At 38.4% G+C, this 25,376-nt stretch overlaps 1 protein-coding gene across 12 annotated transcripts in view; it reads right to left on the minus strand.

Annotated features, from left to right (window-relative positions):
• The window catches only part of CWH43 (cell wall biogenesis 43 C-terminal homolog), a 106,070-nt gene that overhangs the window by 4,205 nt on the left and 76,489 nt on the right, over positions 1–25,376 (minus strand). For all 12 annotated transcript variants that reach the window (XM_088789770.1, XM_088789769.1, XM_088789768.1 and 9 more), the window contains 8 exons: positions 24,216–24,341; positions 21,086–21,165; positions 18,443–18,548; positions 17,267–17,402; positions 15,448–15,597; positions 10,029–10,173; positions 4,716–4,777; positions 3,782–3,937 (listed from right to left, as the gene is read on the minus strand). In XM_088789770.1, the coding sequence (XP_088645896.1) occupies positions 3,782–3,937; positions 4,716–4,777; positions 10,029–10,173; positions 15,448–15,597; positions 17,267–17,402; positions 18,443–18,548; positions 21,086–21,165; positions 24,216–24,341 (961 nt within the window). The remainder of the gene's footprint in view (positions 1–3,781; positions 3,938–4,715; positions 4,778–10,028; positions 10,174–15,447; positions 15,598–17,266; positions 17,403–18,442; positions 18,549–21,085; positions 21,166–24,215; positions 24,342–25,376) is intronic.

Genomic DNA, 25,376 nt, shown 5'->3' on the forward strand with positions numbered 1-25,376 from the left:
CCAGAAAGCAGGGACCATAACTTCAATCCAAGCAGGATTTTATAACCTTTTTTTTTTCACTTGGTAATTATTCTGCAATTTTTTAAAATTATTATTTTTTTAGTTTTCAATTACAGTTGACATACAGTATTAGTTGCAAGTGTACAACATAGTGATTAAACATTTATATAATTTACAAGTGATCACCCCAATAAATCTAGTGCTCATCTGATACTATACACTGCTATTACAATATTATTGACTATATTCCTTATACTATGTTTTACATCCTCATGACTGTTATGTAACTACAAATTTGTACTTCTTAATTCCTTCCCCTTTTTCACCCATCCCTCCCATCTCACAACCCTCAAAATGTTCTATCTATAAGATGTTTTTTTCTTAAATCCTCCTGAGAAAATTTACTTTATATTCCAGTGAAATTCCTTTACTACAAACCTTCCCTTCACACCTACCTCCCACTCCACACACATAGAGGAACCTTCAAAGATTTCTTGTCACTGAGTAGATAAAGTTGTATTTATGAGTTTGTTTCTATTTTGTTTATTTTGTTTTTCAGATTCCACATATAAGGAAAATAATATGGCATTTGTCTTTCTCTGTCTGACATACTCCACTCAGCACAATAACCTCTAGGTCCATCCATGTTGTTGCAGATGGCAAGAACCCATTCCATTCCATGAACAGATAATATTCTACTGTATATATGTACCACCTCCTCTTTATCCATTAATCCACTGATGGACACCCAGGTTGCCTCGATATCTTGGCTGCTGTAAATAATGCTGCTATAAACATATGGATGCACATTTCCCTTCGAAGTAATGTTTTGGGTTTCTTTGGATAAATACCCAGAAGTGTGATTACGGGGTCCTTCTTTGTCTATTGTTATAGCCTGTGTTTTAAAGTCTGTTTTATCTGGTATATGTATTGCTACCCCATCCTTTTTATTTATTTATTTATTTTTCATTTTCATGAAATATCTTTTTCCATCCCTTTACTTTCGGTCTGTGTGAGTCTTTTGATCTGAAGTGAATGAATCTCTTATAGGTAGCAAATATAAGGGTCTCATTTTCTTATCCATTCAGCCACCCAATTATCTTACTTTTTATAAAATGTATTGGGGTGACAATGGATAGTAAAATTATGTAGGTTTCAAATGTACAATTCTATAATACATCATCTATATATTGCATTGTGTGTTCACCACCCACAGTCAGTTCTCCTTCTATCACCATATATTTGACCCCCCCTTCGTCTTTTGTTTAGAGCATTTAATCCATTTACATTTAAAGTAAGTATTGATAGATGTGTAGTTATTGCCATTTTATTATTCATGGTTTTTATCTTTTTTTTCCCTTCTTTCTAAAGTTTTTCTAACATTCCTTTTAATACTGGTTTGGTGGTGATGAACTACTTCAGCTTTTTCTTGTCTGGGAAGCTCTTTATCTTGTCTGGGAAGCTCTTTCTGTCCTTTGATTCTAAATAACAGCTTTGCTGGGTAATCTTGGTTGTAGGTCCTTGCATTTCATCACTTTGAATATCCAGCCAATCCCTCTAGCCTGCAAAGTTTCTGTTGAGAAATCAGCTGCGTCTTATGGGAGCGCCCTTGTAGGCAACTAACTGCTTTTATTTTGCTGCTTTTACGATTTTGTCTTTAAACTTTGGCATTTTAATTATGATGTGTCTCAGTGTGAGCTTCTTTGGGTTCACTTTGTTTGGGACTCTCTGTGCTTCTCGGGCTTGTATGTCTATTTCCTTTGCCAGCTTAGGTAAGTTTTCCACCATTATTTCTTCAAATAGGTTTTCAATTCCTTGCTCTCTCTTCTTCTGGTACCTCTATGATGTTTATGTTGTACACTTGATGTTGTCCCAGAAGCCTCTTATACTGTTCTCATTTTTTTGGATTCTTTTTTCTTTTTGCTGTTCTGATTGGATGTCTTCTGTTACCTCATGTTCTAAATCTCTGATTCAGTCCTCTGCTTCATTTAATCTACTGTTGATTCCCTCTAATGTATTCTTTATTTCAGTTATTATATTCTTCATTTCTAACTAGTTCATTTTTATGTTTCCTATTTCTTTGTTGAAACTGTCCACATTCAGCATCCTTATAACCAGTGTTTTGAACTATGCATCTGGTAAATTGCTTGCCTCCATTTTGTTTAGTTCTTTTTTGGAACTTTGTTCTGTTCTTTCATTTGGGACATGTTCCTCTGTTTCCCCATTTTGGCTGCCTCCCTGAGTTTGTTTCTATGTAGTAGGTAAAACTGCTATGTCTCCCAGTCTTAGTGGCCTTATGTAGTAGGTGTCCTGTGGGGCCCAGTGGCATAGTTTCCCTGGACACCTGAGATGGGTGCTACAGATGTGCCCCTGTATGGGTTGTGTGTGTCCTCCTGTTGTAGTTGAGCCTTGGTTGCTATGTGCACATCAATTGGAGGGATTCACCCTGAGGCTGATTGGTTGTGAGGACTGGCAGTAACTATAGTGGAGGAGCTATTGTGCAGAGGCTGACCCTACAGAGCAGGGTTCACTTTAGCAGAGCTCTGGTGCCTGCCCAATCTGCCGTTTGGGTGTGTCATCCATGGAGGCACCCAGGTGGTGCTCTGACTTGCTTTGAAGCTGGCTACCAGGTGTGCTGGCCCACAGGACCTCCTGAAATGAGCCACAAAGTATTCTGCATGTGGCCGCCACTCATGTTGGGCTTGAAATTACCTAGGAGAGAATAAGCCATGACCCGAGGCCAGCTGCCACTAGTGCCAGGCTCAGAGCTGCTTAGTAAGAGGTACGGGGTATGTCAAGGCCAGATGCTGCTTGTTTAGGTTTTGTGAACCTTTGAGAGATTTTAGAAAAGTCCACAGCATGAGCCAAGACACGTCATTTATATGCAAAAGCCACTGGAAGTGGTGTGGTTGGACTTGCAGGTTGGGTGGGGTGGCATCTCAGGGAATCACCAGGGCAGGGCCAAAAGTGTTAGTCAGGTTGATGGAAACTCTGATATGGCTCCCACCTGCATCTACATGTTGGAAGGAGGATAGCTCAACAAAGAAACAATTCGGATAGCACTTCTGTCTGGGAGAAAGCTGCCCCTCCAGCCCTCATCCTGGAGTCCAGACAATTCAGTTCCTCCCATATGTCCCTGGCACCTTTCAAGCTGCTGCCCCAGCACTGGAGCTCAGTGCGAATGAGTCCATCAGCAAGTAAGTCTGTGTGCAGGCCCTTTAAGAGTAATGCCTGGGACTCCATCTGCCCTCAGTCTCACTCAGCTACAATCTCTGCTGGTTTTCACAGCCAGAAGTTATAGGGACTTCTCTTCCAGCACTGCAACCCTGGGCTGGGGAGCCTGGTGGGAGGCTGGGACCACTCACTCCTCAGGGGGCACCTCTGCAGCCAAGATATCCCTCCCGACTTTTAACTGCCATATGTGGGCATAGGGATCAGCACATTCTGAGTCTCTGCCCCTCCTACCAGCCTCAATGTTGCTTCTTCCATATATCCTCAGTTACAGGACTTCTGTTCAGCTATACTTCATACGATTCTCAAGGATGGTTGTTCTGTAGTTTAGTTGTAATTTTGATGTTGATGTGAGAGGATGCAGGCACAGCATTTACCTACTCCACCATCTTGCTCAGAAATAGGATTTTTAAATCTTTAACATGACTCCTTTACTTAAATGAACCTCTAGAACCAAATATAATTTGTAGCTCATTGTGAGGTAATATTTAGGTCCCTAGAGAGGATGCCATGCCTCATAACTGTAGCTTACAACATAAAGCTTACTCACCTGGGACTGAAATGAATTTTCTCAGGAACTTCCCTGTGGTCTGTGACTACCTTCTGGTTGTCTCTATAATTAATGGGGTCATCAGGGATTCTAAATTTGGCCATCTGAATTTCAGAGTCACTCAGTTCAGCATGGGAGATTCTTGCATAACCTAATCTGTGGCAGAAACAGAAATGGTTTTTAAAGGTTTTATCATCATACAGAAATCTGATGAGATCTAGTAGATAACACCTTAATTATTAAGCCAATTTCCCATTCTAATTCTACTCTGTATATCACTAGAATTACGTTGACTTTATACTATAAATATTTATCAACATATTACTTTTATGATATAAATGAATAAGGAACATGCACATATATTTAAGTAACTAAACACACTTGGCAACCTTACTATTTATACTAATGAATAGTCTATCTATACAAACTGCCTCTCACACAATATATTTTGGAATATATTAATATATAAAATATTCACATTTTGATATGGGATGATATGTTTTAAAAATGTAATTTACCTAGATTCCTCACCACAATATAGTAGTGGCTCAAACAATTTAGTTGACTTATCCAAGATTACATGATCAGAAGCTGGCAAAGCTGGAATTCAGACCCAGGGCCCTCTTAATCTACGGTCCATGCCATACAGTCAAAAAATGCTGCCATTCCTAGTATGTGTTGACGGTTACATACTTATCATGCTTAATAACTTACATAGCATCCTCTTTGTATAATTAAGCTTAATTTGCTTAGCCATTTATTCCTTCTTAAATCATTAGTCCATGACTTGGAAAAAATGTTAAACTGCATAAATAACCAAACAAATATTTACAAAAAGTAACAAAATTAATTCATTGCTTCCATAGAGTTTGAGATAGACCCAAAAGATCACAGTAATAAGAGATTTTTTAGAATATCAAACACCTATGCTCACCTGATCAGCCCCCGATACATAATGTATTCACACCATCTGTCTTGATCTGTGCTGTCAATATCCTAATTAGCAGAGAAGAGAATATTTAAGGCATTAAAACAGTGCTGTATTCTGAACTGCCAAGAAAATATGTGAGGTACAGTAATAAATATGCCTTTGTCCATGTTATTTTCTTTGCCTGGCTCCTACTGATCCCTTAAGGTCCAAATTATTTATTGATTCTACAGATACTTCTGGAACACCTACTATATGCTTATTTTGCTTCTGTACTTGATGGATGGAGTACAAACATAAACATGGTCTAGAGAGGGGGTTAGGTGGGGAAATCAACAATTGCAATACAGCCCTGGCTCCCTGCAACTTTCCAAGTCTCTCATCCCAAGCAGAATTTACTGAATCTTCATCGATCAACCTATATATATGTACACCAGTTACACTGTTCTGTATGGTTATTTGTTTAAATGTCTTCACCTTTCCTCTCCTGAGAAGAGGAACTCTTAATCACTTTGGCTGTCTGGTACTTAGCATGAAACCTGGCATTTGGCAGGTGCTCAATCTGTGTTTGTTAGATTGAATCACCAGAAATAAACACATTTGGGGAGTGATCATGAGTCTTTTTGATGTTAAAAGCTTGAGACCAGGATTATTCTTCATCACAGAAGCAGAACGTACACATATTTTTTTTCTATAATGTGTTGGGAAAACTCTAAATATGGAGATTTTATACTGAAGAAATTTCCATTTTCTTCTTTTTAGAAATCCTATAAACAAAATACCTGACTTTTGACCATTTCTCAATTTTTACTATTAAAATTTAATTTAAAAAGTTTAAACCACTAAAAGAATACACAATTTATTATTATTTCTTAATTTTTTCGTAAGCTTGGCAGTAGACATATGGATGCTTGTTAATCAATCTTTACTATTTCATTTCATACATATACAGAGGGTGCCAAACATATGTATACACATTTTAAGAAAGGAAAAAACTATTAAAATTGTAATACTCAATATATGATAACAAAAGATAAATACAAGTCACGTTTGACTTCTGCAATTACAAGAGGTGCTCAAAGAGATTACCATCAGTGTAATTTTAATAGCTTTCCCTTTCTTAAAATGTGTATGCATTTTTATTGGCACCGTGTGTGTGTGAGCGTGTGTGTGTGTGTGTGTGTGCCTTTAGTATAGATTTTAAAACATAATAAATTTCAAACAAAAATTTCAGTGACAAAAAAGCAAATAAATAAATGAAAAAGGACTATTCTGGTTTGCCTTGGAAAGAGACAAAACTTTAGTCATTCAGCTATATATACCGGAGATAATAAACTGTGAATATGCTTAACTATCATTTTCTTTTATTAGGTTTTTAATAGATACTGTCAATTTTTAAGAATGCAGAATTTAAATACTCATTTGTTAAAGAAAAAAATCTATTCATCCAAGCACTTATGACCAAAACTCCTCTCCACATTAATAAACTTCCTGATAGAAAAAGCTATATAAGAATTCACTGCCAATATTGACACAGCTTCTGACCATTATAGTGGAAAACCAAGGGATGATTAAATAAAAATCAAATAAAATTCATCTTCTCTAACACTATGCATATGCCTTCCACATACACACACACACACTCACACACACGTGTGATCAAACAATAGTGAATATTTAAATAAAAAGATTATTACAGTAAAAAACACATTGCCATCAATGCCCCCCAAAATACTATCCCTTGCTTTGAATACACTTATCCCATCATTCTTACCACTTTCTGAAGCAGTTCTGGAAGTCCTCTTTCGTGAGTGTCTTTAGTTGCACTGTCATGGCTGCCTCAATGTCCTGAATCATTTTGACTTTGGGGAAGAGCCAGAAGTCGCATGGTGCCAGATCCAGTGAATAAGGTGGATGAGGACACACCAGAATGTTCTTATTTGACAGGAACTGCTATATACCAGAAGCCCAGAAGTGATGTGTGACATGGAGCATTGGCATGATGGAGGATGATTTACAGCACACTTTAAACTTTTATTTATTTAAGTATGTTTTTCCAGGACCCATCAGCTCCAAGTCAAGTAGTTTCAATCCAGTTGTAGAGGGCGCAGCTCACAGTGGCCCATGTGGGGATTGAACTGGCAACCTTGTTGTTAAAAGCACCACGTTCTAACCAACTGAGCTAATCAGCCACCCCCTACGGCACACTTTAAAACACACCTCCTCTCAACCATAGCTCACACCTGGCTGATTGCACCAAACAAGTTGAAACTTGTAACACACAGGTTCGACGCACCGCTTCCCATATTGAAGATCCCTGCCTTTCCATTAGATGACAATAGGCAGCAGCATTCACCATATTTTGTGATCACAACAGAAAGGCTCTGTGTCACACATTGTTTCTGGTAGGGCAATTTCTGTCAAATGAAAACATTACCGTGTGTTCTCATCCATGTTATTCACCAACTCTGGCACCGTGTGACTTCTGGCTCTTCCCCAAAGTCAAAATGACCATCAAAGGAAAATGTTGTGAATCGATTCAGGACATCAAGGCATCCACGACAGTGCAACTAAAGATACTCACAAAAGAGGACTTCCAGAACTGCTTCAGAAAGTGGCAAGAATGATGGGATAAGTGTTTGAAGTGAGGGGGAGTATTTTGAGGAGGATTAATGGCAATGTGTCTTTTACTGTAATAATTTTTTTTTATTTAAACATTCACCGTATTTATCTCACACACACACACACACACACACACACACACAATGTGAGAATTCCCTCTTATTAGGATGCAATTTTTCCTTAGACATGCCAAATATCATCTTCTGTAACATTCTTGTGTACTTCACAGACCATGTACTTACACGTTTATCTTATCTGATTTTACACATACAGCCAGATGCACATAACACACATATATGTAGCTACCATTTATCAAGTGCCGCCTACATACCAGGCTGAGGGCCCTGCAGACGTCTGCTTATACTTCATCATAACAACCTTATAATAGAATAGATATTGCTATTACCACTTTACAGATACAGATACTAAGGCCCAGAAAGTTTAAATAACTTGCCCCAAGGTCACACAGCTCATAAATACAGCACCAGCTAGGCTCGTGAATGATGACAGACCATATGGAGAGAGAGGCCCAGATCAGAGCCAGCACCAAGGCCCCAGACATGTAAGTGGAGCCATCTTAGACCGCCCCCTCCAACCACAGACAAGCTACCAGCTGACTGTATGAGTGAACACAGACAAAAACAGAAAAACACAAAGTCAACCCACAAAATAATAAGAATAGTAAACCACTGTTTTAAACCACTAGGTTTAAGCGGTTACATAGTGATAAATGAGTGATACAACCTCTGTGATTTCACACTCTCCATGTTTTTCTTTTACTCTCTGACATATCCTTCATCTCTTTTCTGAGATAATCTCCCTTCTCTTCCCTCATCCATCACCCCCATGACAGCCACATTAAATCAGGGGTTTTCTTTGGTCTTCCTTTTGCACTTCTCTAATTCCATAAGGAATATCATCCACTTCCACGGTTTCAATGATCACCAAGGTGGTGGCAATTCCCTAATTTATATCTCTAGTCCTGACTGCCCTCTCAATTCCAGATCCATATATCCAGCTGCCTATTCAAGAGCTCTCTTAATATCCCACAGATGCCTCAACACAGCTTAAAGCTGAACTCATCATCTTTGCCAAACTCTTCTTCCTTCTCTATTCTCTATGATAACAAATGTCACCATCATAAACCCTCTGACCAAAGCAAAAATCAGGAGTCCCTCTTAATTTTACTTTCTGCCTTATCCACCATAACTCACCTCCCCAATATCTGCCTTGCTCTTCTTCCAAAGTTGTAGTATTTTTAGCAGGATGGTGTGTGGGTATCAAGATTAAATACTGTAACTTCCAACTTCCTGTATATCAAGGTGAGACCATGTGACTAAATTCTAATTGATGAAATGTAAATACAAGTGTTGGAGGTCAGTTTCTTAGAATTTCCCTTCAGAGACAACATTCTTATGCTCTTGGCCCCTTCTTTATCCCCTTCTCTATCTTGCTAACTAGAACATGGATGCTGCCATCTCGGACCATGAGGCAAATTTGGGAATAGAGGCCTCATCAAGTGGAGCTACAGATAGAAGGAGTTCATCCCTGACACCAGAGTGCCGTACCAGGCTGAATCAGGCTTTAACATAAAGAAATACTCTTCTATAGCAAAAAAAAAAGGAAAGAAAGAAAAGAAAAATGAAAGGAAAAAATAAATACCCTTCTCTCTTGTTGAAGCCACTGTCATTTTGTGTTTTCTGTCACATGCAGAAAACCCTCATTATGCCATGCTCTCCCTCACCTGTCTTTCCAAGCACTTGGTAAGATGGATAAGCAAGCTTTTCTCTCTGCAGATATCATTTTAAGTCATGAAGTCAAAAACAAAATGTAAAGGACTAAGACACCTACACAGGGCTTAACTAAATATAACAATTATATGTCTCATTATAAATTCATGTATTAAGCATTCTAGCACATATATCAGTCTCCACGATGTGATTCGTGTGTCAGTTCCCCAAAGCATGATTATATCTGGGTACACTGACAAATTCAAGTGTTTTAGACCGGAACAGGTAAGGACTAATTCAGTGACATTTATTGAGGCCCTGTCTGGCTGATCAGCCAGCCTCGCTGTGTATCATTTCATTTCATCCTTTACGCTCAACATCATACCTAACTTTCATAATAAGGCAGGTTTATTTTTGAAACACAATCTTTCTACATGGTATTCTTATAATATGACTTTAATATTCCTTGAGGAGTTTATGTGTCTTCCACTTGAATGTGAGCATGTTGTGACAATGACAGAAGTCACACTATATGACTTACAAGGCTAGGTCATACAAGGCAAGAGTTTCTTCCTGGTTCTCTTGGGACTCTTACTCTTAGAACCTAACCATCATGCAGGAAGGAAACCCATAGAGAGGAACCAGGACCCCCAAGCACAAAGCCCCTCTGAGCTCCTCGTCAACAGCTAGCACCAACGTGCCACTCGTGAGTCATCTGCAGTCCCCAGCTGAGCCACCGAGTTGTGTGGAGCAGAGATGAGCTATCCCCACTGAGTCCTGTCCAAATTGCAGATTCATGAGCAAACAGATGATTATAGTTGTTTAAAGCCAGTACATTTTTTTGGTGGTTTTCTATGCAGCAGTAGATAATTGGAATACATATTAAGTTGTCAGGTGTTGTTTTTTTCTTAAAAATGGAGAAGAAACATTTTACTTAGTAAATCAAATCCTATTAAGATTGTGTTACCTTCACATTTCCATGTTCAATGAGCTGTTGATAATCTCTGGAACCAGGTGCTGAAGTGATATATCCCAGAAATATCACTTGATTAGAGCTACTTTTCAGTAGTTTTGAAATAGCAATAGCCTGAAGTTTCCTGTCGAGGTCATCTCTAAAAAAAATGCAAAAATGTAATTTTTTTGTATTTGCAAAACAATTTTTTAAAAGGCTTAGGTACCTAAGTTCCAAAAATATATCTTCAATAGAGCACAACCCAAAGTAATTGCTACTTGGGCAAATGTCTGAATGTTATGGAAATTAACAAGACAGAGATACAGTGCTTCAACTGAGTAGGCAGACAAATCTTCAACTAAGAACAACATGATCTTCCCCGACAAATCATTTGTTGTCAAGCTGATTTAAATATCTACTTTAAAAACAGCATTTGTTCGGGGCAGCTGGATGGTTTAGTTGGTTAGAGCGTGAGCTCTTAGCAGTAGGGTTGCCAGTTCGATTCCCACATGGGCCAGTGAGCTGCACCCTCCACAACTAGATTGAAGACAATGAGCTGCCAGTGGGGCGGCCAGATGCTCAGTTGGTTAGAGTGCAAGCTCTTAACAACAAGGTTTCTGGTTCAATTCCCGCATGGGATGGTGGGCTGTGCCCCCTGCAACTAAGATTGAAAACGGCACCTGGACTTGGAGCTGAGCTGTGCCCTCCACAACTAGATTGAAGGATAACGACTTGACTTGGAGCTGATGGGCCCTGGAGAAACACACTGTTCCCCAATATTCCCCAAATAAATAAATAAATAAATAAATAAATAAATAAATAAATAAATAACAAAAACAAACCCAGCATTTGTTCAACTTTTCATCAGACGAAATTATGTCAATAGTCTGAAACCTGGTAGTCAGTATTACAGCTAAAGACTAGTAGAGAACCCTAACATTCACAGAACATTTCAAGCTTATGTAACCTACTCAGCTCCCTCAATTTAGAACACTTTCTAAAAGTGGCTCTCCTGGTAAAATTCTGGCGAGACAGGATATTTTATTATTCTAAGCAATGTCAATATATAACTGCGATAATAAGATAGTTACATGAGGCCTTTGGGCGGGGGGGTTACAGTCAATCTATTTGGGGAAAAATAGGGCCGTCATATTTGATGTGATCCAGCCAGGAAAGCTGAAACCACCCTAAGTACTTCAAACAAAATGAATTCAATATAGGGACTTGATTACTGAGGTGATGGGAAGCCAAACAGCAGTCAGTGAAGCAGCCAGTGTGTAGCAACAATGAGAAACCAGCATAATCTCTAGAGCTAGAGGGACACAAGGAGGACGCCAGCCCTGGCTGGTGGGAGATGATGCTGTGAAAGAGGCTGTCTAGAGGGAGCTGGGGCCATCTAAGGAGGCGCTGGAGCCACAGAAGTCACTCAGCTGCTGCCAGACACACCAGAGAACGCAGAGAGAGAGGATGAGGAGGACCCTGCCTTCTCCACTCCTCCCGCCTTGCAGACTTGCACTAGTGCCTCATTAGCTACACCTACCAAAGGCCAGAAGGCAAAAACTCTGGGATATGTGCTTCCCTGCAATGTATAGGGAGGGTGATGAGCCAGGAATGGATCCAAGAGCAAATAGGCAGTAAAACAACACTGGCATTTACAGAGAAAGATAGCTAACAAATTAAGGAGAAAAAAACAATGACAAAGGAAGATAAATGGAGATCACTGAGGACTGAGAAGATTAGAGAAACCTCGTTAAGATAGGATCTGAAGACAGGACTAAGCTCAGATAAGTATGTGTGGGCAGCTGATACTATTAAAAGATATCTCAAGAAATGGAAGAGCGGAAAGAATGACCATTTGTTTAACATCTTTGATACTGAATTCTCATAACTGAGAGGTAGGTGTTTAGCTCTGCTTTTAAATGAGGTTAAGTAACATGCCTATGGTTATTTTCCACCTCCCCTGCGCAGATCCATTCTCTGTCCTTCTCTATGCCCTAAGAGGCTGACCACTGCAGATTTCATCTCCTGGGCTCCCTTGTCAACTGATTTCCAGTTTTGTTTGGCCAATTGGAAGCACCGGCAGGAGATGAAAAGTTGGGAGGAGAGAGAAGTTGGAGTATTTCTTCCCCAGTTCCTCTGGCAGTAGCTGCATTCCTCCTGCGTGGTGGACCCTCTTTCTGGTTCCAGATTTCTCTCTAGAAACACTTTTCCTCTGCCCGTCCCTAAGGATGGTAATGATTCCCCACTGTTACTAGTGTCTGAGTGCCTGAGCATCTCTTATCTGTTGCTTTGACCCTCCCAACATGTTGGTAAGTCGTCCATTAAGTCTGCAGTGAATTCTGTTCCTTGTGATACGTGGAACTAGAATTCAAATCCAAGTACAGAAAACCCCAAAGTCACTGCGACACAGACAGTGTTTTCCTACAAATACATTTTAGCCATATATTATTGCAAAGTAATCTATAAATTTGATTTTGCATTTTCTCAGGAGATAAATCTTATACAGGGATAATGATAAAAACAAAAAGTATATGTATGGCTATAAGGCAAGGGGAGAGAGAGAGAAAAAAAAACATGTTGTTTTCTTATCTGTTAATATTTGATTAGCCCAATAACCTTATCACGTGGGCTGGAAAAGAGAATTTTATCCCCTATTCAAAGACAAGGATACTGAAACTCACTGAGGTTATGTTACAACAGAACCAAAACAAGTACACAGGTCTTCAGTCTACAGATTCTGTGCTCTTTCTTCAGTGTACATGGATATATATTATAAACAAAAGAAAAAAAAAACAATGGTGATTAACGGGTGGCTCAGTTAATTGCCTGTAATTGAATAAAAAATGGTGTGTACCCAAATGACTTCTAAGAAACGCTGCTATTTCCTACTTATGGGCTGTAAAGAGATATTTGTGTAGTCAGCAATTTTAAAAAAATCTTGTTGAATCAGCTAATGACATGCACAAGCATTCTGTAATTCATTCCTAATATGATTTCATGCAATATGCCATAATCACTAGAAAATGAATTCTCTAAATATTTATTCGCAGTAAGGATTTTTTATTTAGTATTGTAGAAAACAAAGGCGAATGAAAATATGTAATGATGGCTTCACAAATTATCTGAAGTGTGTACTTTCTCATGTCACTTGCTGGGACATGGACTGGGCTTGAGACACGGAAAGTGCTGGATTTATGCTTGATGAATGACTTCTTTTTAAGCTGCCCAACATACTTTACACTTAGAGCTGTCTGATTTGGTTTAATAATAACGTCCAACATTAATTGAGCACTTATTGTATTCATGTACTTTGCATGAGATAATAATCTCATTTAATTCTCATAAGAACCCTATGAAATAGGGGGATTACTGCCCCTGATTTACAGGTGAGAAAGCTGAGGCTCAAGCTAGTTAAATAACTGGATGAAGGACACACCTTGAATTAGAATTCAAACCAGATTGTCTGATTCCAGGTTTTGGAATTCCATGCTCTTAACCATTACACTACACTACTTTCCTCCCTCGAGTTAGATCTCAATAAATGTTAACTATTATTGCAACTACTGTTGTTGTCATTATTATTAAATCAAGAGAGTTAAGAGAGCATATAAAGGATATGGTTTCATCAGAGAGCTTTAAAGATGTGGTTAATAGAAAGTTAGACAAGGCTTTCCTTCCTTCCTCTTTTCTAAACACATTCTGGGGGCTTTTAGTCTCTCTTCCCTTTCAAGTCTATTCTTTACATTGGGGAGGTTGGAGGGAGTTGAAGGGGGAAACGGGGAAAAAAGCAAAGAAAAAAGGGAAGGAGTAGATTCAACTGTTTCTTAGGTTGAAACCTTGCAACCTTTAAACACAAAAGTGCCTATGTTTTAAAAGACAAACCCAATTCAAAGTGCAATTTAAGGTCAATGGAATGATTTTTGAATGCCTATGTTTGCTACATGAAAATGACGAGGAGAAACAGAAGGCATTTCTTCAAACAGCTTTTTAAAAAGATATGGACCATCTATATCACCGTCTTCTAAACACCCTTTTTATTTCTAAGGAGGCAAGCCAGCATCTGATTAGCAAATGGTTCATACTAATTACATTTGGACAGTTTGTTTATATTACTTATGCTCTGACTTATTTCAGAAAATATGCAAGTATACTTTCACTGATCCCCATAATACTGTGAGAAAAAGTGAGGTAACCAGGAAAGTAAGAGTAGTGGACACATTAGTTCTGTTTAGATTAAAACTTACAGTATGACAATGTTGTTTTTCTAGTGTTCTGTATGTCACTTTAAAGCTCTGCAACCTCTTGTGTGGACAGGACTGTATGCCCTATTTTACAGCACTTAGCACTTTACACCAGTGTTTTCTATTATTATTACAGAATGTTTACCATAGTAGAGTTATCAATTATATACCTTTATCTTTGCTTTTACAATACATTCTTGGCATCATTCATGATGTATTCAGTACGAAGTAACTGGTTGTGAATGTTATTCTTTGGGGATAAAACTCATTTCCTCATATCTCCATGTACAGGGGCTTTCTTAGAAAACCATCTCTGGTCTCTCTCTCTCTCCACACTTTACTTTTGGGAAGGATTTTTATAATTAATTAAGTTTGGAAGCATGAACTAGGCAGGTTTGTCTCAAACCCTTCCCCTCTCTCTCATCCTTGGAAACTGCCCGTTTGCAGACAGGATGTTTTCTGGCTTATTCCCTCCACCCAGGAAGGAGCTTGACAGGGCAGCCTCTGCACCTCCTGGGGAGGCTTGTTCTTTTGGGGGAGTCCGTTTCAAGTATTGTTGGGGGATGTATTAACAAGTCCACATGGACGCACTGAAGTCATGTTGTCCAAATAGGCTTATCGGAATTAAAAGTGACATTTTGATCTCCCTGCCACATTCCTCTGTTTACCTATCAGTTGATTGTGAAAACATGAAGGAAAAAGGAATGTCACTTAGTACCCTCAAATCCCAACAGTACTGCTAATTGTAGTAAACCTGCAGAAAGAAAAAGGAATTTCATTTTTCTATAGTCCGGTTTACCATGTGGTTCCAAGCACTTGCAGGCTCTGAACTGGGTCTTCCTAACTCCTAGCTGTGTGACCCTGGCTGGACAAGTCATCTAACCTCAGTCTAGTTTCTTTCTCTGTAAAATGGGTCTATACCAGTACTTACTATATACAGAGTGAAGATTCACTACAGCCGAGCATTAGCACACCAATTGCTCGGTAACTGCAGTGCTGCCCTCTATCATCCCTAAGGACGGCCTGCATCTCAAAGGTTTCTGCGGCTGATTTTTAAAAGCAGCAACACAGGGGGAAATACTTTGGGAGAAAACAATTAGAAAGTAAGAAAGGTCATTGCATGGAAATCCAAGTAATGTATTAATAATATTCCTTGGCATTTGTGTACCATTAGACAGACCAAAGAAACCCACTCATGATTTCCAAAGTGTGTCACAACAAAATCCACCAGTTTGTCGGAGATGGTAACAGTCAGTGTGATGGCTGGTGCGATCTCGCCCTCTGGTGACGGGAGAAGGTGATGCTCTGATCTCACAATGGGGTATCTTGACAAAACCATAATCCTGCAGAGGAGTGAAAAGAAACATCATTGTTGGTCCGGCGATATCACACAGACAGGACTAAGCAGATGTGTAAAAAGGAAGGTGTCACACTGCAAGCACCCCACTGAGGGCATTCAGAGCAATAATGTGGCAGAGACTTATCTGCTCACTGGTTCACTCTCTCTCTGCTATTTAGCATGTCTCGCTGTGTCACTACAATACCAACTCTGTTTTAGTAAGTGATCTGGAGACACGAAAAGGGCAGAATTAATAATACACAAAATTCATTTTACTTGTATTGTTACTCTGGCAACATATTTGCATAAACAATTCTAACATTAATCAACACATTCGGGGATGTACAATCTTGCCAGCAAGGACACAATGTAACAATTTACAACATTACAATTGTCTAATAAAGATGGGAAAACATATTCCTCCTCAGTCTAAGTCATATAACGACACAGGAAAAGGATGAGCAGAGCGCAACCCTCAGCCAGCCTCTCTCCTGGCTGCACGCACTCTCTCCCGGGCCCCCTCATGGAGTCACTCCAACAGGACCATGTCTACAGTGATGACACCTGAATTTCCATGTCCAGCTTGTCCTGTCCTACTCGGCTCTCCAGGCTACCCACAACTGCCTACTGGTTGTCACTTGACTGACCAGCGCCATCTCAAACTTAGCACAATCCTGCTACTCTCCTGGCCATTCCCATCCCATTAAACAGCATCGTCTCCTGTCAGGTATTCACATCAAAAACCTACCTGTTGCCCTGATTCTTCATTTCCAGGCCCTTGGCATCTAAAACATCAGTAAGTTCTGCCAGTTCCATCCCAAAACAGTTGCTGAATTTGCCCCCTTCTCTCCATCTCCCCGGCTCCCACTGTCATCTCTTAACTGTGCTATTGTATCTACCTTATCACCTGTCTCCCTGCTCGCACTCCTGCTGCCAACAATTTGTTCTTCCAAAAACAGCCAAAATGATCTTTTTAAAATATAAATCAGATCAGACCACTCTCATTTTAAATCTTCCAATGGCTTCCCAGCGGAACTGAATTAAATCAAGCCCAAAGCATGGATTACAGGGCTCTTTACAATCAGGTGTCCACGTTGACAGCAGTTCTTACCAGTTCCCCCTCAGTCCCTAGGCTTCAGACACACCACGCTTGATTCTGCCTCAAATCTTTACGCTGCTGGTTCCCTCAGCTCTTGCAACAGGTAAGTCCCCTGGGTCCTTTCATGAGGTTTCCAGAGAGCTTCCTGACCGTCCTACCTGTAGTAGCATCCCCCATCGTCCGGCCCACCCAGTACTCTCTTGCGGTAGCTTGCTTCCTTTTGCACACAGCACTTACTACCTCAAATTCTCTTATTTACTTCTTTGTGCACATGTTTATTTTCTGTCTCTTCACACTAGAACGTAAGCTCCATGGACAGCATCCAGGTCGGACATGCTTACTGTTGTAACCTCAGCTCCTACGCTGAATGGTTCATAATGGTGCAGAATTGAAAATATCGAGGAACAGGCAAACCATTAACACAATTACAGAATATGCGTGTCTTCAGCACCTCCTCATCCCCCAGGGAGCATCACTGGGGCATAGTCACAGGACCAAGGTATGCCAATCTCTAAGCCTATGCTGCCTCGTCTTTCAGGGCTATGTTCAGGATTCGTACCCAAGGTCCACTCACCCCCAAGTGTGATCCCTTGCGCTTGGACCAAAGTCGGTGTAGAAACCCAACTTCTCCCCTAACCACATGGTTAAGTCATTGTTCCCAATAAAAGGCTTAGAGGCATCGCTCTCCAAAATCGTTATGAAATCTGCCCCTGTTCAGGAAAAAAAAAATGCACACGGTGATTAACCACAGCAATGCAAAAACAATAAGCAAAACTTTATTCTTGAACCCTTTGCCTTTACTCAGAAATCAAAAACAAAGTAATTCCTGATGGGTCACGAAAGTGAAGTGGCTCAAATCTGAGCTACAGGGAACTTACCCATATTTAGAATGTAATTAATACATGTGACACCTTGAGAAAATGCAGGAAAGAATAAAAGCATAACTTCTCTAAATTTTCAAATATTCTTAACATCGTCCCCCAAATTTCAAATAAGTTTCATTTCTTTCTCAGATACCCAATTTATGTTCCGAAACAATAGAGTGGTGCACAGTAGTGTTTTATTCCTGGGCAAACACCTCCAGAGTATTGGCACAGAAGTAAATGTATTGGTTTTCCCAGACCCTGGCCAGACGTACGGGAGGCCTGTAATCAGGACTAAGGGACTCAAGGCCCAGGAAATTTGTTAGCGGCATTAGACTTATACAGACCGTCGGCCATTTTCCAGGAGACGTGCTTATCATTAGGAATAACCAGAACAGTATAGCCCTTCATGTATCTTGCTCCATGCTCTAAGAACCCAACACCCACATTATTTTCAAGGATGCTTCATACAGAAACGAGCTCCCCCGAGCACGGAAATTTAAAAATTCTCTCTTGGACTCTTGAAAGCAATTTGCTTCACAAATGAGTATCACTCTAACTCATGCTGCCTTTTAATCTGACAGTTTTCTGGTCCCCAACAGTCAGTCCCCAAGTGACAGAAACCACCAGCAGTAGCATTTCTAAGAGCAAAGTCATGACCAGAATCCCCTGTAGATACCCAGTATGAGCCTTTGCTCAGAATCAACGGAATTAATTGCTCTCAAACAAAGACAGATGTGCTTACAGAAGCTTAACCCTCCGGCAGCTGCCACCAAAGCAAAGCCTTTGTAAGAGATTACTTTATGACGAAGCAAACCCTCCTCCTATGACTTATGAGCTTGCTCAGTAGTTTCTCAAATCCTGGAACTAATTCCAGTAAAACTTACCTGTTTGATTGAGCAGTTGAGCTGATCTTTCCAGACTGGTCCATCCTTCGTTGTCGTACCCAAACCTGAGAGGCCAGATGGCTGCAGAGACCTCTGTGGCTGGTGCCTGAGGAATTATTTTAATGGTAATTTAGGATGACCATGAACAATGGCAAGTTTGGTGACTGTTTCTCCACGTCTCTCTTCCAAATTTCATATTTCAGCAAAGGAATTTTCTTAGACATTTGCCCACATTTAATTCATAAAAATAAGGAGATAGTTGCTATATGGTATTCTCTGAATCTTCTGTGAACTTCTAGCTTAAGCTCAGAAGTCAGGAGGAATGTTTGGAAAACAAGCATTTATAATAAGCATTGTTTACAATAGCAAAAAGTCAGAAACAATAAGGCTGTCGTTTCAATAGGAAAATGAAAACAATAAATGGTGTCACATACGTATAATGGACTGCTATGCAATCCTAACAAACGAATGAGGCTACCTATTTCCATATGAATGAATCTCACAAAGATAATTTTAAGTAAAAAAAAGTCAGTTGCAAAATATGTATGTCAGATGTCATTTAGATAAAGTCAAAAACGTGGAAAAAACAATATTGTCTAGGGATATATGTGTATCATATATTGCAACGATACAAAGAAATGCCTGAAAATAATAAACACCATATTCAGGAGAGGGGTTACCCTTGTGCTGCAGAAGAATGAGATCCCAGAGGGACACATAGAGTCCTTTAACATATTTGTAAAGTGGTGTGCCATCACAACCAACTTATAAATGGTGTCACGCCCCTGCTGTCCTGACAAGGCCAAGGTTCAGGAGTCTAGTCCCCTGGGAGACCTCCTCTTTTCAGTCCATGGGCTCAGTCAGAGAATGCACTGCCCAACCCTAACCATCCATTTCGAATTAGTAACTACTGATTCACAATAGGGATCCTGTGAAAGAGCATGGCTGGATTAGAACAAATCCATCACCACAATTGAAAAAAAACACTCCAAGTGGACCATACAAGTTCAGGTTGAGAGAAAGATAAGTAGCAGCCTCTATGCACAGGAGGGTCACCACTCAACCTAAACAGCTCAATGTGCCACCAGCCGTGAGTGGGGCATTTCATCTTTATTCAAGAAACATTCTTTGGTTTAGTGAACGTCATACAAAGAGAATGGAACCATCAACAGAGATTTCAAGAAGCATGATTATATTCATCAAGCTATCCCTTTATACATAACTCTATTTCTATGACTAACTCTGGATTTCATCACTCCAAAACCTGGTACTCCCTCATTCTTCAAATCTCAGTAAATGCTACCTCCCTGCATTCAGTTGCTCAAGCCAGAAAAACAGAAGTCGTCCTGGAGTCCTTATTTGTTCCTCTGAATACTGTCTTTCTCCCCTACTAGAATGTAAACTCTGTGAGAGCAGGCATCTTGTCCAACTTGTTTATCTCTGTATCCCTGGCACCAGGCATACAAGAGACATTCAATAAACATTTATCAATGAATGAATGAAAGAATGAATGAATGAATGAATGAATGAATGAATGAACGAACGAACAGGTATTAAATCTACCTGAATGACTCCTTTTTGAAAAGAATCCTTAGCTGACATTACATATCCTCTTGTGACTGACATTATTTGCAGTAATAACAACTAATAAATCAACGGAAAAAGAAAGGAATCATGTAATGAATTGTTTACTTAATTAAGAAATAGTTACTGAGTTCTGAGTGTGTGCCAAACACTCTGTGAGGTGCTTGGAGTACAAAAGTAAACAAGAGAAGCCTGGCCTGCATCCTCAGTATAGCTTTTTACTTAATATGAAAAATTTGCTTAGACAGATTACTGAGATTCAAAGTTAACCCTCAAATTCTACATTTCCCCAAACTGGAACTCTAACTGCATTATGAAACAAAACAAACTTTTTATCAGAGCAAATAGAAAGCACACATTGCAATGACTTACTCTTGCTTCTGCCCATATTTATAGAAGAAAAGGGACAATAAAACTTTTAAAACCGTAGACAGTAAGAGGGGAAAGAAAGAGAAAACTTCCACAATGCATCAATACACAAATTACCCATAATCTGCAAAATGAAGAATTGCCTGTAAGATTTTTTTTCTTTTTCTTTTTTTTTAAGTTTCTTGGGGTGACAATTGTTAGTAAAGTTCCATAGATTTCAGGTGTACAATTCTGTAATACATCATCTATATATCATATTGTGTGTTCACCACCCAAGATTTTTCTTAAATTAAAAGAATCTCACATTGTTGCCCACAGCAGTATCTACCAGACAGTACAAAGAAGCCCATTATAAAATAGTCCTTTATTTCACGGTTTAGATATGTTAAATCATGGGATGATTTAGCCATGGGATAAAATTTTAATCATGGGATAAAAATAACTTCATATAACAAAATCATGAGCAGTTTGCCTCTAATATATGGGTCTCTATCCTGTCCCAAGAACCCAACTTCAGAAAACAATTCCATTGTGTTATCGGCCTCTGACCTAATGGCTGAGGAGATAGGTTCCAGGGCCCTGAGGTCATTAGACCTGGGTCTAGAGTTCAATCATACTATGAAGTGTACAAATGTATGTACATACATATATATCATCCAAAATTCTATAGCAAGATTTTTAATTACTTACCCTTTTGCCCAAGTTCCTCTCATAGGCTTTATGCCGTAGTCCTAATCCTAATAAGCCCATACCAACAAGCAGCCACAAAACTAAATAGAAAGAAAATATATTTGTTTAAAAAATTAAGTTTCTTAAAAAATAGTTTTCATGAACTTATTGAAACTATTAATCAAGGATTTTGTGCAGAGGGGAAATGTCTAATTCCTGCATTAATTTTCCGGGTAACATGCATACATAACCCATACTTTAAAATGACGTTTCAAAGAATCTTTCCTAAAAATATTCCAATGACCATAGGCTTAAAATAAAAATAAAGCATAAATAAATAAATAAATAAATAAATAAATAAATAAATAAATTGTGTGTGTGTGTAGAAAATAATATATAAGAAAACAAGTCTCCATGAGCAGTAACCAGCAGGAAAAAAAATACCTGCAAAATGAAGCCCAAAAATACTTCAGATACTGGAACTTTCAGAATCAGAAAATAAGCAGGCTTAACATGTTTAGAAAAGTAAAAGAAGGCATTCAATAGTATGACTCAGGAAGATAAGACTAACTCAATAATCAGGAAGATTTCCAGCAATAAAGTTATATAATATTTATAATAATTTAAATTAGATGCTCAATGGACAACACAAACAGCAGATCAGACAAAGCTGAATAGAGAATTAGTGCAAGGGGCAGCTGAAAAACAAAGGTACAGTATATGAAAGAGGTTAAGAGATATGGGAAGAGGATCACAAGGTCCAGCACATATCTAATTGGAGTCCAAAAGGGAAAAAGAGAAAGAATAAGAGGAAATATTTGCAGTAATAATGCTGAGAATTTTCCAGAATTGATAAAAGATATGACTCTTAGGTTCAGAAATCCCAAAGACTCCCAAGCCAGATGAGTGGTAGGTGGGCTGAGAGGAAGGAGGATCTACAACTAGATACACGAGTCACAGTGAAACTGCAGAACACCAAAACAAATATAACTGCCAGAGAGAAAAGACAGATTATCTTTAAAGGAGCAAAGACAGCTGACTTCTCAGCAAAAATAAAAACTAGATGACAGGGGAATATCTTTAATGTGCTGAGAAAAAAATAACCAACTACTAAAAGAACAGAAATTAAAGCTATAATTTCCAAGCTAGAAAGAGGAGTGGGGAGGAGGAGAATAAGAAAAAAACAAAACCCAATCAACGCAAAAGAAATCAAGAAGGAAAATAAGGAAAAAAATATACACCTGGAGAAAGTAGAAAAGAAAAAGGAAAGTAAGATGAAAGAAATAAATCCTAATACATCAGAAATCACAATAAAAATAGATTAAACTTTGAAGTTAAAAGACAAAGATTGACATTCCAGAAAAGGCAAAACAACGGAGACAGTTAAAAAAAAAACAAAAAAAAACAGTGGTTGCCAGGAGTTGGGAGGCGGGAGGGACAAATAGGTGTAGCACAGGGTATGTTTACGTAGCAAAACTATTCTGTATGATACTGTAATGGTAGATGCATGTGTCATTTGATATAGACAAATGTCATTGGTATACAAGTGTTATTTGGTACATAATGGTAGATACATTATACATTTGTCAAAACCCATAGAACATACAACAAAAGAGTAAACTCAAAAGTAAACTACGGACTTTAGTTAACAATAATTTATCAATATTGGCTCATCAATTGCAACAAATGTACCACACTATTACAAGATGTTAATAATGGTGGAAATTGTGGGGGTAGGAGTCAGAAGGGGTATATGGGAACTCTAGATTTTCTGCTTAATCTTTCTGTAAACCTAAAACTATTCTAAAAAATAAAATCTATTAATGTTTTAAAAAGATAAATATAATGGTTGCCATGGGTAGAGGGAGGGAGGGATGAATAGACAGATCACAGAGGATTTTTAAGTCAGTGAAACTGTATGATACAGTAATGGTGGATACATGTCATTATCCATTTGTCCAAACCCACAGAATGTACAACACCAAGAGTGAGCCCTAATGTAAACTGTGGATTTGGGGTGATAGTGATGTGTCAGTGGAGGTTCCCTGATTGTAATAAATGTCCCACTCTGGTGGGGATGTTCACCATGGGGGAGGCTGTGTGTATGTGGGGTCACGGGGTAAATGAGAAATCTCTGTACTTTCTGTTCAATTTTGGTGTGAACCTAAAATTCCTCTTAAAAATAAAGTCTACTTTTAAAAATCACATAACACTGTCTAAACAACTTTGTAAATAAACTGTTCCAAATGCCTTGATTTGATGAATGAATTAAAGAATTATGGTTCTTAATAATAGATAAGACAACAATTGTCAGGATTAAAAACAAACAAAAACTGTCAGATCCAGGTTTAAAAGGACATAACTCAAATACAAGAACATACCAAAAAAACTCTAGATTTAAAAAATTTTCCCTAAATTTTAATATAATCTTTTCAAATTATGACAAACATATATTAAGGTTTTTATATAATGGTCTTATTGCTTTGTGACATTTCTTTTAGAAATACAGTAAAATTTTATTTAGCTTAATTGTTTTCTACCCCTGTACACTATAATACTTTGTCTTCTTTAATTAAGTATCAAGTCACTGAGGTTGCAGATCAGTTTTTCTATGTCTTTGTATCCTACATAGCACTATGCATTATAATAATGGAATGTATTGTATTCTAATACACTATCTGCAAAGTTTATACATTCAATAAATATTTTTATTTAATACAGTCCATTTGAAATGAGTCAGATACTGAATAGTAAATCAATTTCATGTTTGAGTTTGTAATCCATCAATATTCCAAAAGTTAACATAGTTAATCTCCTAAAAAAAGAAAAAAGGAGAGAAATGGAATAAATAGTCTCAACTATTTAAAAAAAGCGTTTTGGAAACTACCTGTTAAATCATCTTATGTACGTTAGGAGTGAAACAAAGCTAATACAGAGTATTTATGATTGAAATGACATGGTATCAGAGATTTGCTTTAAAGTATTTCACCAAAAAAAGTAGGAAATAGATGATAACAACGCTGGGAAAATGTTAATTGTTGAAACTGGGTGAAGGGTACATGAAGGTTTATTATACTCTTCAATTTCATATATGCTGAAAATTTATATTTTTAATAAAATTCTTTTAAAAAGAAAGCAAAACTATACCTACAAAGTTTCATGTATTTTTCACTCTTTCTGAAAAGTACTTTTGGACTGTTTTTTGTTTGAAGAAGGAAGTGAAGGCTTTTCTTAGGACCAAATAGCATATTCAGTCCAATAATTAGCATCACTGTGCCTATTTAAAAATAAAAAAGAAAGAATATATTAGAATATATTACATTTTAATCCCCAAATCCTTCCAATGATAAATTTCAAGAGCCAAGACTTCAATGAAATGGGCACACACTGAAAATTCAGCTTTTCATTTACCTCAATACCTAAGCAATTACTCTAATAGTACTTTTGATCATAAGAAATCAGCTAGGTAGAACCCTGATGAGGGATTTCTTTTCATCTCCTGAGTGTTTCCCAGTTGTTAGTTTGCTAAGACTGCACATCACTGATAGGTGACTGTTCAGGGGAGTGGGGAGCATAAGAGAAAGGAGCCTCTGAATGGCCCTCGGGACTCGGGACTCGATCTTCTCCACTGAAGGGACTTCACAGGCACCAAATTGAGGAGCGCTAAAGAGGCCATGTAGGTTCTTAACATGGCAGTGTTTGTGGCAATAATTCTGGCCTGAGATGTGGATATTCTGGGCACAGGGTCCTCACAGAGGATGCACGTTGGAACTCACCCTGTGCCAATAAGGCCAACCAATAAAAATGAGCTCAGTTGGGATGCATTACAGTGTAGCTTACGTATAAAGTTTATATACTTCTAAATTGCATATAATAAGAATGGAAACACAAGTATGATGGAACAATACATAAATTAGGAAATGCTAAGTAAAAGTTAAGCTTAGGTAGAAGGCTAGCCAAAAAAAAAAAAGTTATGTGCAATTTCCAGGAAATAGCAGGAGAAACCCAGACAATAAATTTATAACTAGTTTCTGATTTAATACAGATTTTCATAATATGAAAAGCTACTCTGAACACTACCAACATTTCTTAGTTTTTGTGGCCTTATCAATACGTATAATGCCACTCTTACTAAAAAAAAAGAATTCGTAGTTGAGAAGGAACTCAAACAGCACATCGTTCATAACATTCTAAAGAAATAAACTTATGCTTAGAATGGCTTACTTTCATTCGTTTTCTCCACATGGCAGACCCCTAAGCAAGCTGGAGTAAGAAAAAAGCAGGGCATTGGACAGGAAGATAGAGCAGGACA

This window comes from Rhinolophus sinicus, chromosome 1, assembly GCF_057876585.1.
Source record: "Rhinolophus sinicus isolate RSI-liver-muscle chromosome 1, RSI-T2T, whole genome shotgun sequence".
Lineage (NCBI taxonomy): Eukaryota > Metazoa > Chordata > Mammalia > Chiroptera > Rhinolophidae > Rhinolophus > Rhinolophus sinicus.